The sequence below is a fragment of the Delphinus delphis genome, chromosome 15 (assembly GCF_949987515.2).
Source record: "Delphinus delphis chromosome 15, mDelDel1.2, whole genome shotgun sequence".
In the NCBI taxonomy this organism is placed as follows: domain Eukaryota; kingdom Metazoa; phylum Chordata; class Mammalia; order Artiodactyla; family Delphinidae; genus Delphinus; species Delphinus delphis.
Window position 1 is genome coordinate 81,469,689 of NC_082697.1, and position 15,891 is coordinate 81,485,579.

At 52.6% G+C, this 15,891-nt stretch overlaps 2 protein-coding genes across 6 annotated transcripts; one reads left to right on the forward strand and one right to left on the reverse strand.

Annotated features, from left to right (window-relative positions):
- The first annotated feature begins 12 nt into the window (after positions 1-12).
- MCM7 (minichromosome maintenance complex component 7) lies at positions 13-7,363 on the forward strand. Of its 4 annotated transcripts, none has more exons than XM_060032355.1 (15): positions 13-140; positions 1,335-1,414; positions 1,719-1,883; positions 2,044-2,168; positions 2,242-2,422; positions 2,727-2,864; positions 3,154-3,303; positions 3,504-3,618; positions 3,710-3,841; positions 4,059-4,142; positions 4,421-4,814; positions 5,087-5,170; positions 5,760-5,928; positions 6,701-6,810; positions 6,999-7,363. In XM_060032355.1, exons 1-15 carry the CDS (start codon positions 110-112, stop codon positions 7,198-7,200), a joined length of 2,160 nt encoding a protein of 719 aa, XP_059888338.1. In that variant the 5' UTR covers positions 13-109; the 3' UTR covers positions 7,201-7,363. The 4 variants fall into 4 exon arrangements, with proteins under 4 accessions (XP_059888338.1, XP_059888339.1, XP_059888340.1 ...); XM_060032357.1 differs by lacking the exon at positions 13-140 and adding an exon at positions 1,012-1,039; XM_060032358.1 differs by lacking the exon at positions 13-140 and adding an exon at positions 1,215-1,246.
- Positions 7,364-7,697: 334 nt separating this feature from the next.
- On the reverse strand, positions 7,698-10,404 carry COPS6 (COP9 signalosome subunit 6). Of its 2 annotated transcripts, none has more exons than XM_060032365.1 (10): positions 10,303-10,404; positions 9,976-10,101; positions 9,630-9,761; positions 9,227-9,315; positions 9,069-9,131; positions 8,685-8,732; positions 8,494-8,608; positions 8,312-8,404; positions 8,114-8,232; positions 7,698-7,974 (listed from the first exon to the last, which is right to left on the reverse strand). In XM_060032365.1, the coding sequence occupies exons 1-10, from the start codon at positions 10,379-10,381 to the stop codon at positions 7,834-7,836; spliced, it is 1,005 nt and encodes a 334-aa protein (XP_059888348.1). In that variant the 5' UTR covers positions 10,382-10,404; the 3' UTR covers positions 7,698-7,833. The 2 variants fall into 2 exon arrangements, with proteins under 2 accessions (XP_059888348.1, XP_059888349.1); XM_060032366.1 differs by having other exon boundaries at positions 7,699-7,974; positions 8,114-8,214.
- Between the last annotated feature and the right edge of the window lie 5,487 nt (positions 10,405-15,891).

A 15,891-nucleotide genomic window follows, 5' to 3' on the forward strand; every position in this document is an offset into this window, starting at 1 on the left:
CGCGCCAATTTCGGTTGGTCGCCTGCAGTCCGCCGCGCGGACGTTTTTAGCTGTCCGGGGAGTGAGAGCTCAGAGCCCGCGAACTGCTGCCGCACAGCCCTCAGCAGCAATGGCACTTAAGGACTACGCGCTCGAGAAAGGTGAGGGTCTGCAAGTGTGGGAGGGGCGTCCTGCGCGGGAAGTTTCCTGGTCAACACCTGTTTGGGTGAGCGGGGGTCCCGGGGGGCCGGGTTCGGCGCGCGAGGCCCGAGGCAGGGTCGGGAGGTGGCGGGTTGGAGGCACGCGGTGCCTGGGATGCGCACGGGGCGCCGAGGTCGGGGGAAAGCTGGTAACCGCGTACGGGAAAAGAAGTAGGGGTCGTGGTGGGTGGGCGGACACCCTGGCTGTAAGTTCCAGAAGGAAGGGTCGCGCCAAGGGGAGACCAGGATCTCAGGGAACCCTGTCAAAAGGTTCAGGGTCGGCTACCCGTAGTCCCACTTCCCTCCGCGCTCTTAGGTGCTCCGAGCGCCAGAGACGCGCCGAAGCTCGGGGGGCGGGCAGGCCGGCCGCTGCGCTCCGGGATTGGCCGCGTTAGGCCCACCTCCAAGCGGAAGTGGAGGCGGGCGGAAGTTGCGCGACGCCGCTGGAAGGAGTGTCGTGTGTAAACAGTGTCCTTCCGCGCGGTGGCCTCGGAGAGAGCTGCTGAGGGTGGGGGCCTGCCTGGAATTGGGGTGCTTATCAGAGGCAGAGGGAGGAAGTGGTGGGGTGGGACGATGTGGCCCTTGACGAGCCGGCCAATCGCCGGACGGGCTCCCGCCTTGGGCGGAGGAATCCCGGGCTGTGAGGCGGCGGCATCTGGGCCCATGTGCTTCTTTGTTTACTAAGAGCGGAAGCCGTGGCGGGAGAGGGGGTGGGGCGGAGGACGGGCCTGGTGGCGGAGATCCCAGTGAGGGCAGCGGTTTAGGGGACTGAAAGAAAAGGAGAATAAAACGCGTAGAAGAAACGCTGAGAACCTTGAGACCTGAGTGTGTTGCCGGCTGTGGGAGGCCCTTAGGAAACGGTACTGAGATTTCTAACTAAGGCAGAGAGTGGAATTCCCCTGCGGGGAGGGTATCGGTTAATGCTCTAAACTGCCCGGGGCCGCTTTTTCTTCCCTAGGCCAAAACAGGCTTGTGAAAAAGAGTTCTGCCCTGTTTGGGGAGAATTAGGTAGGCTTATTTGAATGTTGTTTCGATTGATGAGTTCATCGATCTGATTTTAAATGGAGGTGAGTTTCTTAGATTTCTCTCAGACGGGTTTTGCAGTAAGGTATCTGAAGAAAGGTTGACTTTTACGGTTTTACGCTTTTCTTATAGAAAAGGTGAAGAAGTTTCTACAAGAGTTTTACCAGGATGATGAATTTGGCAAGAAGCAGTTCAAGTATGGCAACCAGTTGGTAAGTCTAAGGTTGGGTAGAGGGAATGGGGCAGTGACTTAAGCTATAAGAGCTATTAGCAAATGCATTTTTGTGTAAGTTACAAGCTTAACACTATACCTGATACCAGTGTATCACTAGATTCACAATAATTAAGGTATTTTCAGGGGTTGGGGGGCTGAGAAGTGAGTCTTGTTCTGTCTCACACTGCTGTTTCTCCCATGTGGGGCCTGGGACCTGTGTGCTGAGCTTGTGGTGACAGATTTTTGCTTGTCAACACTGGTAAGGTAAATTTGGCCCCGTGGCTATCTCCTCTCCACCCCAGGTTCGATTGGCTCATCGGGAGCAAGTGGCAGTGTACATAGACCTAGATGATGTAGCTGAGGATGACCCTGAGCTGGTGGATTCAATTTGTGAGAACACCAAGCGCTATGCTAAGCTCTTCGCTGATGCTATACAAGAGCTGCTGCCTCAGTACAAGGAGAGGGAGGTGAGAAAAATGCAGGGCATGGAACTTAGGTATTTTTCGAGAAGGTTCTTGGGGGGGCAGAAAGCTGGCTTTCCAAGCTGGCAGAAAGGGGGCAGTGATTTCTGCTGGCCCCCTTTACGTGCTGTCCTTTCACCATCCTGGTTTTTGCCTTTTCCTTTAGGTGGTAAATAAAGATGTTCTGGACGTTTACATTGAGCACCGGTTGATGATGGAGCAGCGGACCCGGGACCCTGGGGCAGCCCGGAGCCCCCAGAACCAGTATCCTCCTGAACTTATGCGCAGATTGTGAGTGGTCTCGGTTGGGAAGGGTGTGGGGTTTGATCCCCAGAGCCTTGCTAACGACAGTTTTTTCCCTTAGTGAGCTGTATTTTCAAGGTCCCAGTAGTAACAAGCCTCGCGTGATCCGGGAAGTACGGGCTGACTCTGTGGGGAAATTGGTAACAGTGCGTGGAATTGTCACTCGTGTCTCTGAAGTCAAACCCAGGATGGTGGTGGCCACTTACACGTGTGACCAGTGTGGGGCAGAGACCTATCAGCCGGTATGTATGGAGCAACGAACAGTGCATTTTGTAAGAACTAGTTTTGTCTGCTGACGTTCACTTGTTATATTCTCTGATTACTGTAAAGCATGCTGGTGTGTTCACCTTTCATTTTCTTTTTAGCGTGGAGTGGTCTTTTTGTACATTCTATGTTTTTTGTGTTTGTTGACATCTACTAGGGATAACGTAAGACATTCGAAAGTTCCCTGGCTTTTGTGACAAAGAGGAATGTGATTCAAGTAACTGACTCTAAAGGGCTCCTTTTCTTATGATTTCCTTTGGTGTTTCCTTTTTTGTATCTTAGATCCAGTCTCCCACTTTCATGCCTCTGATCATGTGCCCGAGCCAGGAGTGCCAGACCAACCGCTCAGGAGGGCGGCTGTACCTACAGACACGTGGCTCCAAGTTCATCAAATTCCAGGATATGAAGATGCAAGAACATGTGAGTTTGGGGTGTGTGGTCCAGGACCCAGGGAAGGTGGAGCTTGGGAGTCCACTGGAGTAGGAGGAAGAAATTAGAACAAGCGAGAGAGGAGCTGAGGCAGAGAAGTCATCAAGAGCAGCAAGGAAGTTTAACTGGAACTTTCTGATTAAGTTGGGAAGAGGTAAAGGAGAGCTCAGCTTCCCTCCTGTGGGCTTCTGTGAGGCCGAGCAGGCCAGGAAGCGGAAGAGCAGTGTGCCTGGGGAGGGGAGGTTAGTCTTCGGAGGCCTCACGTACCCTTCTCCCCCAGAGCGACCAAGTGCCCGTGGGAAATATCCCTCGCAGCATCACGGTGCTGGTAGAAGGAGAGAACACAAGGATTGCCCAGCCCGGGGACCATGTCAGCGTCACCGGTATCTTCTTGCCAGTCCTGCGCGCTGGGTTCCGACAGATGGTCCAGGTGAGAAAGGGAGTTTAAAATGAGGAGGTGGTTTTTCCTTTTTCTTCTTATCCCCTTATTCTTATCCAGCCCCACAGAGAAAAGTGTCAATAGCAGGACACCAAAGCAGAACGAAAGGTTTTGTTAGGAACTCCTGAGGGAATCACGTGGATGGGCAAGTTAAAGAACTTCATCCATACCCTGGCATCTTCCTGCCCAAGGGTTTACTCTCGGAAACTTACCTGGAAGCCCATCGGATTGTGAAGATGAGTAAGAGTGAGGATGATGAGTCTGGGGCAGGAGAACTGAGCAGGGAGGAACTGAGGCAAATTGCAGGTGAGGGGTCGGGGGAAAGACTGGGAATGTGAGTTTCATCCGAGCACTTTTTATCCCCCAGAAAACGCTTTTACTTTTCCCTTTCCCACAGAGGAGGATTTCTATGAAAAGTTGGCAGCCTCCATCGCCCCAGAGATCTATGGGCACGAGGATGTGAAGAAGGCACTGCTGCTCCTGCTGGTGGGAGGGGTGGACCAGTCTCCTCGAGGCATGAAGATCAGGGGTGAGTGCAGCGTTCAGGAAGAAAGGATGGGTGACCAGGGCCCGTGTCCCATAGGCCACAATAAAAGAGCAGGCGTCTTGGCTTCCAGGGCACGGGGTGGGATTAAAAGAAATGGTGCTGGGCATGATGGGGGCAGATCTCGAAAGCACTTTTCTCTGTGTTTGGACGACTTGCATTGAAGGAATAGTCATTCAGGGGCTTCCTTCCCTTCCTCCAGGCAACATCAACATCTGCCTGATGGGGGATCCTGGTGTGGCCAAGTCTCAGCTCCTGTCTTACATTGACCGCCTGGCCCCCCGCAGTGAGTAGTCAGATCCTGGGAAAGGCAAACTGAGGGCAGGAGTAGGACCACCACGCGTCCGTGTTTGTTCTCTTCTGGGAGCGTTGGGGAATGGAGATTCAGTGCCACCACCCACAGACCTGCAGCTGCCTTGGGAAGGCCTGGCTGGGTCAGAGCAGTTCAGTACAGGCCTTGCCTCACTAGCCCTGTTTCTTCTGTCCTTTGCCCCGTTGTTGCTCCCTTGTTCTCTGCTTTTCCTAAACATGTCTATTTTCTTTCTCCCTGGCCCTTTTGTTCAGGCCAGTACACAACAGGCCGCGGCTCCTCCGGAGTGGGGCTCACAGCAGCTGTGCTGAGAGACTCCATGAGTGGAGAGCTGACCTTGGAGGGTGGCGCCCTCGTGCTGGCTGACCAGGGTGTGTGCTGCATTGATGAATTTGACAAGATGGCGGAGGCTGACCGCACGGCCATCCACGAGGTCATGGAGCAGCAAACCATCTCCATTGCCAAGGCGGGCATCCTCACAACGCTCAATGCCCGCTGCTCCATCCTGGCTGCCGCCAACCCTGCCTATGGGCGCTACAACCCTCGCCGCAGCCTGGAGCAGAACATACAGCTTCCTGCTGCGCTGCTCTCCCGATTTGACCTTCTCTGGCTGATCCAGGACCGGCCTGACCGAGACAACGACCTGAGGTGAATGCAGCTCAGCACTCGAGGAGACACCCCTTAGTAACAGTCTCTGGAGTTGGAGGAGAAATTGGAAAACGCATTGTCTGCTCATGGAAACTCCACAACCTTTCCCTCATACAGCAGGGGCTGCTCGGCAGTTGTTAAGAGTGGGTCAGGGTTGAAAGTTTGTCCCTGCCAGGCTGTGAGGTGGAGAGGTGAGGGGCCAGGATGTAGAGTTTGGGTGTGACGTGTAGCACCAAAGAGACAGGGTTCCTACTTGTCTCCCCTCTTCCCAGGTTGGCCCAGCACATCACCTATGTGCACCAGCACAGCCGGCAGCCCCCCGCCCAGTTTGAACCTTTGGACATGAAGCTTATGAGGTAGGAGAGCTGGGCGAGGACTGGTGTACTTGCCCAAGTGCCATGGGTGGCAGTGTCTTGGCCTGTGTGTGCGTCTCTTGAAAAGCTTTCACTCCTCCTCCACCACATGTCCTGAGTCTAAGAACAGTGAGTCAAGGTCCCCCCAGCCTGGCCACGGGAGACCATGACACAGAACCTGCCTTTCATGCTACCTCCACCACCTGCCCATCTCAGGGTTGAGACAGGTTCAGATTTTTGGCAAAGCTGCATCCTGCTGTACAGATACTTGATAGCACTATTCTCTCCATGGAGTCTGTCCAGGGACTCCCAGGGATTCCTCAACTTTTTCTTCTTTTTACCTATTCACTTGAAGTTAACAAAACCGCCTCTTAAGACAGGTGGATTTGTCATATTCATGTAAAGGCCATTTTCCTAAAAATTGGGGAATAATTTGAAATGCAGCATTTGGAGAAATCCATCAGTGATACTTAAGCAAGCAAATACTCATCTGCTGATTTTTTTTCTACTTAAAAATACCCCCCCCCCAAAGTAAAACTCTTAATGCAGAAAAAACATACTCTTTGCACCCCTCTCTCCTGCTTTCCCACAGACGTTACATAGCTATGTGCCAGGAGAAGCAGCCCACGGTGCCAGAGTCTCTGGCCGACTACATCACAGCAGCGTATGTGGAGATGAGGCGCGAGGCCTGGGCCAGTAAGGACGCCACCTACACTTCCGCCCGGACTCTACTGGCTATCCTGCGACTGTCCACTGCTCTGGTGAGTGCCAGTCTGTCCTGCTGGAGGATGGTCCATTTGGGCTGTACTGGGCAGCCTGCCTTAACGTGGCCCCTCTCGCGGCCTCCCTCCGCGCAGGCCCTGCCGGGGCTAAAGTGCTGACAGTGCAGATAGTGGTCCTCTCCGTGCTACCGCACTGTGGGTACTTGCTGCTCCAGCAGGGCATGGCCAGCGTCCGTGGAGGGAAAGGCCTTCTCCCTGCTTCTCCGACCTCACCGAGGGGGTGGATGAGTTAACTTCACTCCCTGTGTCCCAGATCCTGTGCTAGGAACGTTCATTTCTGTCCTCACATCTTGGACCTTAGTCCTGGGGGCTCCAAAGTGCTGTTCGTGCAGGTAGTGTGATTACCTGACCTACTGCTGAGCTAGCACTTCCCGAGCCCCAGGGACACTATCTCTCTGCCAGTTGCTTTCTTGGCTGAGCTCCCCAAGCTCCATCTGTCGTGGTGGGGAGCCCAGTGGAGTTCAGAAGGGTCTGGTCTCCCTCACAGGACAGCTGAACACCGGGACTGGCCAGTGTTGAGAGGCGGAGACTTGGGCAATTGCTGGACGCTGCCCTGGGCATTGCACTTGTCTCGGTCTGACAGTGCCGGCCCCACACTGCGGATGCTTGGCGGGAGGGGAGGGGCCTCTACTCCTTTGTGAGTAGGAACACGTGGGTTGCCCAACCTTAAAGCTGGAGCTGTGGGGGGGGGGTCCCTGACTTTGTTCCACCCCCCTCCTCCCGTTCCCATCTCTCCCTACCTTCCCCTTAGGCACGTCTGCGAATGGTGGACACAGTGGAGAAGGAGGATGTGAATGAAGCCATACGGCTAATGGAGATGTCCAAGGACTCCCTTCTGGGTGACAAGGGGCAAGCAGCCAGGTGAGCGGCTTAGTGAAGGATGTCAGGAGTTACCTTGACCTTCTTGAGCAGAAAATTTATCCTGTGGCTTCTGCATCCCTGTGTCTGTGATGTTGGCCTCAGAATTCTAACCCTGACCACTGCTGTTCTGTTGGTACTGGGTGTTCTTGTTGTCCCTGACCTTGCACACCCATGCTTGTTTCCTCCAGGACCCAGAGACCAGCGGATGTGATATTTGCCACTGTCCGTGAGTTGGCCTCGGAGGGCCGCAGTGTCCGGTATTCCGAGGCAGAGCAGCGCTGCGTGTCTCGCGGCTTCACACCTGCTCAGTTCCAGGCGGCCCTAGACGAGTACGAGGAGCTGAACGTCTGGCAGGTCAATGCCGCCCGGACACGGGTCACTTTTGTGTGATTCGAGTCGCTTGAGACACTGGTATCTACTCTGCATATGGTCCTAATCCCCCTTACTTTAAAGACCTAGAGATGCCCTTGAGGGGAAAGGAGGATCCCTTCTTTTTCCCAAGCTGCACTTGTTTTACTTACTCATTTTGCTAATAAAGTGTGTGTAGATTTGCTGCCTTCTGTTAAAACAGGGTATTTTGAGTTTTCTAGATTCCTGTCTTTTCCCTTTATGCTTGTCTTATTCCAGCCACTCATAGTCTACTCAGGGGAGTTCTTGCTCTGCCTGCCAGGCACTGATAAGAGACTGCACGGGGTCTCCACTCCCTCCCCCGCTCCAGTTCATAGTCTCAAAGTATGGACACGAGTACCTCTGCCTCCTGGGGTTCAGGCACATACCTCCCTGTGGTAAACACTCAGTGCTGCAGTAACTGAGAAACACTTCTTGGCCATCCACTGAGCCTGTAGGATCAAGGCTTTAAGATCCAAAAGAGCGTGGCACCTAACAGAGAGGACAGAGCCACTAGAAGGGGTGCGGAGGGGCTGCTCCCCTTTTATTAGCAACAGGTTTCTCTAAATGGAGTGTAGCACCCTCCTCTCGACAGCTGTCCGACCCCTGTGCTGCATCCTTTCAAGTATCCTCTCATCAGAAGAAGAGCCCCCGCATCCGCCTGCCAATGCCTTGTCGGTCATAGAGGACATTGAACTTGTTCACAAACTGGTTCATGGTGTTGCACGTCTTGGTGATGGTGCCAAGGTAGGCCATGAGCCCCACGTCATTGCATTGCTGCGAGGGAACAGAAAGAGCCAGTTCCCCAGGGGCTCTGGGTCCCCCGCTGCATGCCCAGGGAACAGCCAGGTCCCAGGTCCTGCGTGCAGAAATGACGGTGCAAGCCCCACCTCCCTGTCCTGGGCTTTACACTCACATCGTAGAAGTCTGTCTTGAACTTGTCTGTGCTGAGCACTGGGAGGCAGTGACACAGAGCATAGGCCTCACGCAGGATCTCATGGTTAAAGGGGACCTCGCCTAAAGGCACAACAGAGGCTGCGTTAACGTGGATGCTGTCGCTTCCCCAGGAGGGAGAGGAAAAGGGGTTCAAGTGCCGGGGAGACACCTGTCCTACCTGCTTCGGAGGCCTTGACGTACTCCAAGATGAGCTTGACGCGGCTGTGCAGCATCTTGATGGCACTGTGCTGTGCGATCAGGTGTTCAGCCACTGCAGGGGGACAGGGACAGGCCAAGGTGGAGAAGGAGTGGGGCCACACCTTCCACCCCCACTTAGGAAGCCCCTCCAGCCTCCCCTACCAGTGGAGTTCTCTCCACTGCCTGTTGCTGTCATTCGTGCCACGTGGTCCACACCAATGCGTTCAGCTTCCTCTGTGGCCAGAGTGTAGGTCAGCTCAGCAAACAGCATTGTGGCCTACAGGGCACACACAGTCAAAAGGAGGAAATGCCAGGAGCAGAATCTGAGGGTTGAAGGGCAGGGCATTACCTACCTCTCCATTGATTATATCTATGACAGACTCAAAAACGCTGACGGGAAGCTGTAAAGAAGAGATGGGAGAATAGCTCTTACTGACATCAAACACACCTGAACCTATATGTTAAGTGCCAAAAACTTGGGCTTGGCCCTTTCACATTACATTTTCTCATCTAATCTTCCAAAGGACCTAGTGAAGTAGGAATTACCCCATTTTACACACGGGGAAAATGCACTTTAGAGGTTAAGTGACTAACCCAAAGTCTCACAGCTGGTAAACTGCAAAAGAGATTCAATTCAATAAAAATGTCATACAGTTAAAGATAGCAGGATGAGAATGAAAGATGGCCATAGTGATGGACAAGCAGGACAAAGTGGACACGGGGTCAGTTTTACTCACATCTGTGTGCTTGGTCATAGGGTTCAACTTAAGAAACAGAGGACTCTCAATTATCTCGCACACCTGGAAGAGGGGGAGAATACACACAAGTGTCAGGGCCCATCTTCCCCTCATCCTCTAGTCTCTGCCCCAGTATGCACAAGTGTGAGTGTGTATACCTGCTTATGGACGTGGATGTCGGAGGGGTCAGGCGGCCCCCCTGTGGTGTACCAACCGAGGAACTCCAGCTCCTTGAATACCTGTTTAACTGGAGAGGAAGGGGCCAGAATATTTCTTGAAACCATCCTTCCTTAATTTGAAATTCCTGGTGTATTTTTACCAGCTTCTCCCCTTCCCATGTTGGTTCTATTTAGAATAATTAATCTCCTCAGTCTTCTCACTTTCTTTGCAGGGAATAACTGAATGTGTCCTTTTTCTAAGGTCTCTTCAGCTACTCTAGCTTCACTTTTCCTCCGTTCTCGTCCTATCCTGTTTACTTTTTTTCCCGACCCTCTCCATCTTCCCCACTCTGCTTTTTTTCCCCACTCCCACTCCTCTCCCCCACGTCTATTCCCCTCTCACACTGCTCCTCCTTGGTGTAATAATATTCCTTGTCAATGATAATCTTCTCTTCCACGGTGTGGGACAGCAGCTCAAAGGAGTTCATCACCTCGATATTTCGGCCCTCCTGCTTCCCGATCAGAGCCCCAATCACTGGATGAGAGAAGGACACATAAGAGGTGAGGGTAAGGAAACCCCAAACTTCCCTAATCATTATAGCTTGAGGGTCTGAGGTCAGTGTGAACCAAATATTAGGGAAACGGTGATCTGCGGAGGAGGAACTGGCTTCAGTAAAGGAAGGGGAAAGACCACCATTTGGGGGAGGTGACCAAGGAGAGGAGGCTGGAGAATTACGCCGAACACTCACCCTGCATAGGCCGCCCCTCCTGCGAGCGCATGCGAATCCAATGATCTGAGATGTTGAGAATGACGAGGGGATGAAGAGCGACTGAAACGCTGCCAGTCACTCCGGAGGCCATCACGCTGGGCACGACTAAGGGAGGAGAAAGAGGGGGTGAGAGTCCTCCCGGGAGACGGGAGTGAGAGACGGCAGAGTCGGGCCATACATCCCTCCCGCAAGTTAACCCAGGGAGCTCGCTTTTGACCCGCCCTCCCGACTTCTCCCGGGAGTCCAGGACGGCCTTGACGCGCCCCCAAGGAAGTCTCCAGAAGCCGCTCCCGCGCGGCCCATTACCTGCTGCATCCACCTCCATCCCGCTGCTCCCTCCGGTCCCGTTCGCCGTAGGGGCCGCCGCCGCCGCCGCCGCCGCCATTTCCCCCGCGCCCGCCAGCGTCGGCCCCGCCCCCTCCCTCCCTCTCTCCTCCCCCTCCCTCCCCTCCTCCCCTCCCTCCCGGCTTCCGTAGGCAGAGGCGCATGCGCAGTGTCGCCGTGGCGCGCGCACGCCCCGAAACCTGGGGTGCACCGGCTGTATTTACCTAGTCTCGGTGGGGTGGCACAGGCGGCCCTGGGGTGGGGAGAGCCGGCAGGTTTTCGTAGCCCCTCTAGCCTTCAGCTGACCTTGAACAAATTACCTAACCCCACCCTGCTCGTCCTCGTCAGTAAAAGTGGGATCAGACTACCTAGTTCCTAAGGCTGTTGCAGAATGAATGAAACGTCCCGTTGCTGCCTTCAGAATAAAACCCAAACCTCTAACCATGGCCTGCCATGCCCTGCAAGATCCGGCCACTGCCTGCCGGTGGCCCTGGCCTCTGCTTTTCTGCTTCTCGGTCCCCGTGCTTCAGCCACACTGGCCCTCACGTCTGTTCCTTTCACACCCCTCACTCACCCCCACCTAAGGGCCTTCTGTCGCCTTCATCACTGTAACCCCTGTGACCAAAACTGTACCTGAAACATGGGCACCTAAATGATTTTTGAGTGAATGCTTTGGCGGTGGAGCCTGGTCTTGAGAGGCTCCATCCACACGTCCTATCTTTCCTCCTTCTGTATTACCTAGGGCACTAGGAACACCCTCTAGTGTTTTCTAACCTCTTCCAACCTCCCTCTACCCTCCATCTCCATCATTCTTTCCAAACTCACCTCTGGCAAACCGGGCCTGCTCCAGCCCTCTCCCCAACCCTGCACCCAAGCAAGTTGTGTACACTGCGTTTACTCCATCTTGTTGCCCCTACAATTTCGCTGGCTCTTTTAGTGTGTGTCTACACTGAACCCAAAGTGTTAGCACTTAGAGAGCAGGTAGAGACCTGTATCTTGACTCTATGGAGGCTACTCATGCCCAGAACCAGCAGGTCCCAGGAGATGTTTTCTGGTGATAATGGTGCCTTCTGTGAATTAAGCAATCTTTCCTAAATGGAGCCTGAGTGAAGGGAAGTTAAAGGGCAAGCAGCCCTCAAAGGAAGGGGCCTGAGAAATCCTGCAGGGAGAGACGTCTTCTGGCCAAAGGGAAGTTAAGAGTTTCTCTCGTTTTAATCCCCAACGAGTGAAGAACCTCCCCGTCAACTGAGAGGGTTATGGGAAAACCTCACTTCTCTATATATGCCTCACTTCTCTTAGGAAAAGTGAGGTCAGAAACATGTATCTCTTAAATAATAGGCAGCTTCTGAGGACTGTAATGCTTCTCAGCTAGATTGAAGACTCAAAAAAAAAAAATTATTCTGGTGTTGAAATTGCTAGTTTGCATTGCTGTTTCAATCATTAGAGAATTCCTTTGTCTTTTTGTTGTTTCAAATGCTTTTGAAACATTGTTCAGATAACTATACAACACATAAAACAGTTGTTATTGTGAAATTTAAAGATGACTTGGAAATTGAATCAGTTGTTTATACATGCTTTGGAAGTAAGCTCAACTGAGCATTTCCTTAAAGTGCATTGTATTTTAAAAAACTACCATCAGGGACTTCCCTGGTGGCGCAGTGGTTAAGAATCCACCTGCGAATGCAGGGGACACGGATTTGATCCCTGATCCAGGAAGATCCCACATGCCGCGGAGCAACTAAGCCCCTGCACCACAACTACTGAGCTGGTGCGCCTCGAGAGCCCGTGCTCTGCAACAAGCGAAGCCACCGCCATGAGAAGCCCGCGCACCACGACGAAGAGTAGCCCCAACTAGAGAAAGCCCGCGCGCAGCAACGAAGACCCAACACAGCCAAAACTATAAATTGAAAAAAAAACACAAAAAACTACCATCAAAACCTCAGGTTGAAATGATGGTGTTAAAGCAGCTATCCCACTGTTCTTTTTTTCCCTTCCAACAAAACTAAACATACTGTATCACTTTGTTGTTTTGTTAACTTTTCCTTCCACAGACAGAGTGGAGGTGACTGGGCTGGTGGGGAATAGAGCAGAGGGTCTGCTCAGAGAGCCTGCAAAGAAGGCACATATGTGAAAGCTGCTAAGAGAGTACACCTTTATTTTTTAATTTTTTTTTTTTTTTTTTGCCACACTAAGCAGCTTGTGGGATCTTAGTTCCCTGACTAGGGATTGAACCCGGGCCCCCGGCAGTGAACGCGCAGAGTCCTAACCACTCGACCACCAGGGAATTCCCGAGAGTACATCTTAAAAGTTCTCATCACAAGAAAAAGTAACTATGGATGGTGGTGGATGTCACATCCCAGTAACTATGGCTTCTCCTTTTCTCCAATTATCCCCTATTTCCAGACCTTTTGTTCAGAAGGGTCAGGTGTGAGTGACGAGGCATTTTTACAAAATTTACAAAGACCCATTACTCTGGCCACCGTGGCACATGTATTTGTTTCCCATCGTTGCTGAAATAAATTACCACAGACTTCGTGGCTTAAAACATCACACATTTATTGTCTTACAGTTCTGGGGGTCAGAGGTCTGAAATAGTTTCCACTGACCTGAAACCAAAGTGTCTGCAGGGCCACATTCCTTCTAGGGGAGAATCCCTTTTGATGTCTTTTCCAGTTTCTAGAACTGCATTCCTTACATTTCTTAGTTCATGGCTTCTTCCTCGTCTTCAAATCCAGTATTTTAGCAGCGTCTTCAAATCTCTCTCTTTGTCCTTCTATTCCCATTATCGTATTGCCCTCTGTTGTAAAATCTGTCTCTACCTCCCTCTTATAAGGACACTTGGGATTACATTTAGTGCCCACTGGGATAATCCAGGATAATCTCCCTATCTGAAGATTCTTAACTTAATCATATCTGCAAAATCCCCTTCACAGGTTCCAAGGATTAGGACCCAGAAATCTTGGGGCCACTGTCTAGCCTGCCACAGCAAGTGTGAGCCACTATAGGGGAGCTGGAGAGAGCAGTGTCCTCAGTCACATGATCTAGAACCACATCAATCCAACAAGAGAATCCTGATGGCTGGGCCAGAATTAAGCTGGAATTCTCTAGGCTCCCTTTTGGCTGGGCTGTACTCAAGAGAGTCTACCAGCCAGGCTGGCCTAGGGTAGCTATTAGGGGAAAGAAAAGAAATGCCATACCAACAAGTGGTCAGGGCAGACTCTTGGATTTTCAAAATAAGTCTAGAAAGCCCCCCATCCCTTTCATCCTGATCATTACCCAAGAGATGGCCAACCAAGAAGGGACAGCCACATTCAGTGACCAGGCTGCCTTACTACAGTGTGTGGACCAGAAGGAAGTGAGGGTAGTAGAGCTGACTTGAAAGAGGTCATTCCAGTGCGTGGTACCCAGATGCTGTGGGTGGTAGGGAGTGTGGAATGTCCATCCAACACCTTGACTATTGGCCCCCGGTGAGTGGCTTTTGTAACAGAAGGTGCATCAATATCAGACTGTAGAGTATCTGCAAAGCCTAAAACGTAACACAGTTTCAAGGGCTATAATGACGTGGCCTGAGTCAGCCGACTGGCCTGGAACAGGGACACCAGCATCAAGAGAGCCCATAGCAGGTGTTAAAGGTTCGATGGAGTCAGTTTACCAGGAACAGGAGGGAGCTTCTGGGCGGTGCAGGCTTGATCAACAGCCAGGGAGTGTTAGAGACCAGGTCCCCACTCTGGGCATCCACATGAATGACCCATCTGTCAGATAGGACCAAGGTGTGATTCCATAGTTTACCGCCCCAAGGGTGTGTCTTTAATTCTCCATATCTGTCCTCTTCCAAGTGAACCAAGCAGCCAGGCCATTGGCTAGTAGCCCAAGTCAGTAAAATGTAACAAGGTTCATCAAGGGGAGTGCTGGCCAGACTCAGGATGAGAATGGCCTTGACTTCTGCCCATCGTGACATCCACTTTCGGTTTTACGTAGCTGGCCATGAGGCTGGATGGCAGTGGCCACCCAACGCACCCATCAGGTTTCACCTTGGCTAAGTCATCAGTGGACCAAGGCCGGGCATTTAAGGGAACCTGTGACACATGAGGGCCCCAGAATCAGGACCTTGTTTCAGGTGGTTTCTCCCAAGGTAAGTAGCTGCCACTTTTTCATGTAAAATCCCTCAAGGGCCAGGCTGACTGCGCTTTTAAATATACCATTTCTATTTGACTTAGCGAGGCCTCTTAGGCTCTTCCCATCTTGTTAACTGTCAGGTTCGACTTGACTCATCCGAAAATGGGGTATCAAGCTGGAGAGCTACAAAGCCTCCTGGGTCTGGAGTTCTTCAGTGGCAGAGGTACCTTGTGGCTGTGTCAGCAGGTGGCGCTGTTGCAGCGAGAGGGGCCTCTCTGAGAGCACAGGCAGCAATCCCGTTTTTAAGAAAAGCTGTGATTTCCCTTTCTTGCTTCACAGTCTTTATTGTTTCTGTTGGACCATCGGAGGTGGAAGGAAGGAGGGTTGAGGCGTGATCTCCGTGTTCCACTGTCACCCTCTACATACAGCAGTCCCTGAATGGGAAAATCCCCTCTAACACTTAAGGGACTGGAAAAGTGCAGGCATAGAAGCCATCAATTCCTGCTACGTATACAGGTGCAGAAGCATCAGTTGAATTCAGACACCTCTTCCCCTACAGGAACAAGGACCAAGAAACCTAACACATTTGCCAGGGACAACAATAACCACCAGCAGGAGACCCCACTAATCCTCCAGCTGAGCTGCAGGGCAGCGGGGAAAGCTAACCTGCAGGGCATGGTGGAGGCGGCAGAGGGGAAACTGAACCCTCAGGCTTCTCCTTCTTGGGCCTCGCACTCCAGGGTCAGCACCCACGATTCACTGCTGTCCCTTCCCTTGCATGGAGGGTTGGTACCTCCCGGCCTCCTGTAAATGCCCCAGCCCAGGTGGCCCCTTTCTTTCTGCACCCATGCATGTTGTTGCATTTCACCCTGCAGTCCTTAGGACCTTGCCCACCCCTGTGCCGAGCACCCTGACCTGACTACCAGGAGCCAGGTACTGCGGCTGGGTTGTGAGCCCAGCCCAGCAGATACTCAGGCCACTGGCTTAGGCAGCAATGGCATAAGCCAGTGGCCTGAAAGGTGACCTGTCCGGACACCCTTGCCTTGCACAGAGGGGTGATGACCCACAAGGCCACCATGACTGCCCCCTCCAAACCCACATTGATGAAAACAAGTGGCCTTGTTATTGGGCTGGGGCTGCACAGGCCCCCTGGGTCACTTGTGGCAGCCCCCCATGTGGCGGGAAGAGAGGACGAGCTGGCCAGTTTCAGTTCATAGAATCCTATGGTTCCGGCCTCGAGTACGCTCCTGGAACACACAACAGGCTAGTCAGCTGTGGGCAGGCCACATCTCCTGGGCACTTCCTACCCCCCACCCCCCGGAACGCCACACACACACACACACACACACACACACACACACACACACCACTGAGCTCTTTATCCAGGAAGATAAGCCAAGAGAGGATACACATTCACCCTTCATGCAGGCCTGGAGGTGGCCAGAAGAGTTTAAT

Bases quoted from the DNA above. Each gene is read 5' to 3' on its own strand.
- MCM7 (XM_060032355.1), top strand. From the start codon at position 110: ATGGCACTTAAGGACTACGCGCTCGAGAAAG. The intron at 5,171-5,759 runs GTAGGAGAGCTG...GCTTTCCCACAG, and splicing joins TTGGACATGAAGCTTATGAG to ACGTTACATAGCTATGTGCC. The intron at 6,811-6,998 runs GTGAGCGGCTTA...TGTTTCCTCCAG, and splicing joins GACAAGGGGCAAGCAGCCAG to GACCCAGAGACCAGCGGATG.
- COPS6 (XM_060032365.1), bottom strand. From the start codon at position 10,381: ATGGCGGCGGCGGCGGCGGCGGCGGCCCCTACGGCGAACGGGACCGGA. The intron at 9,316-9,629 runs GTGAGAGGGGAA...CTTCCTCTCCAG, and splicing joins TTACACCAAGGAGGAGCAGT to TTAAACAGGTATTCAAGGAG. The intron at 9,132-9,226 runs GTATACACACTC...CCCCTCTTCCAG, and splicing joins ACATCCACGTCCATAAGCAG to GTGTGCGAGATAATTGAGAG.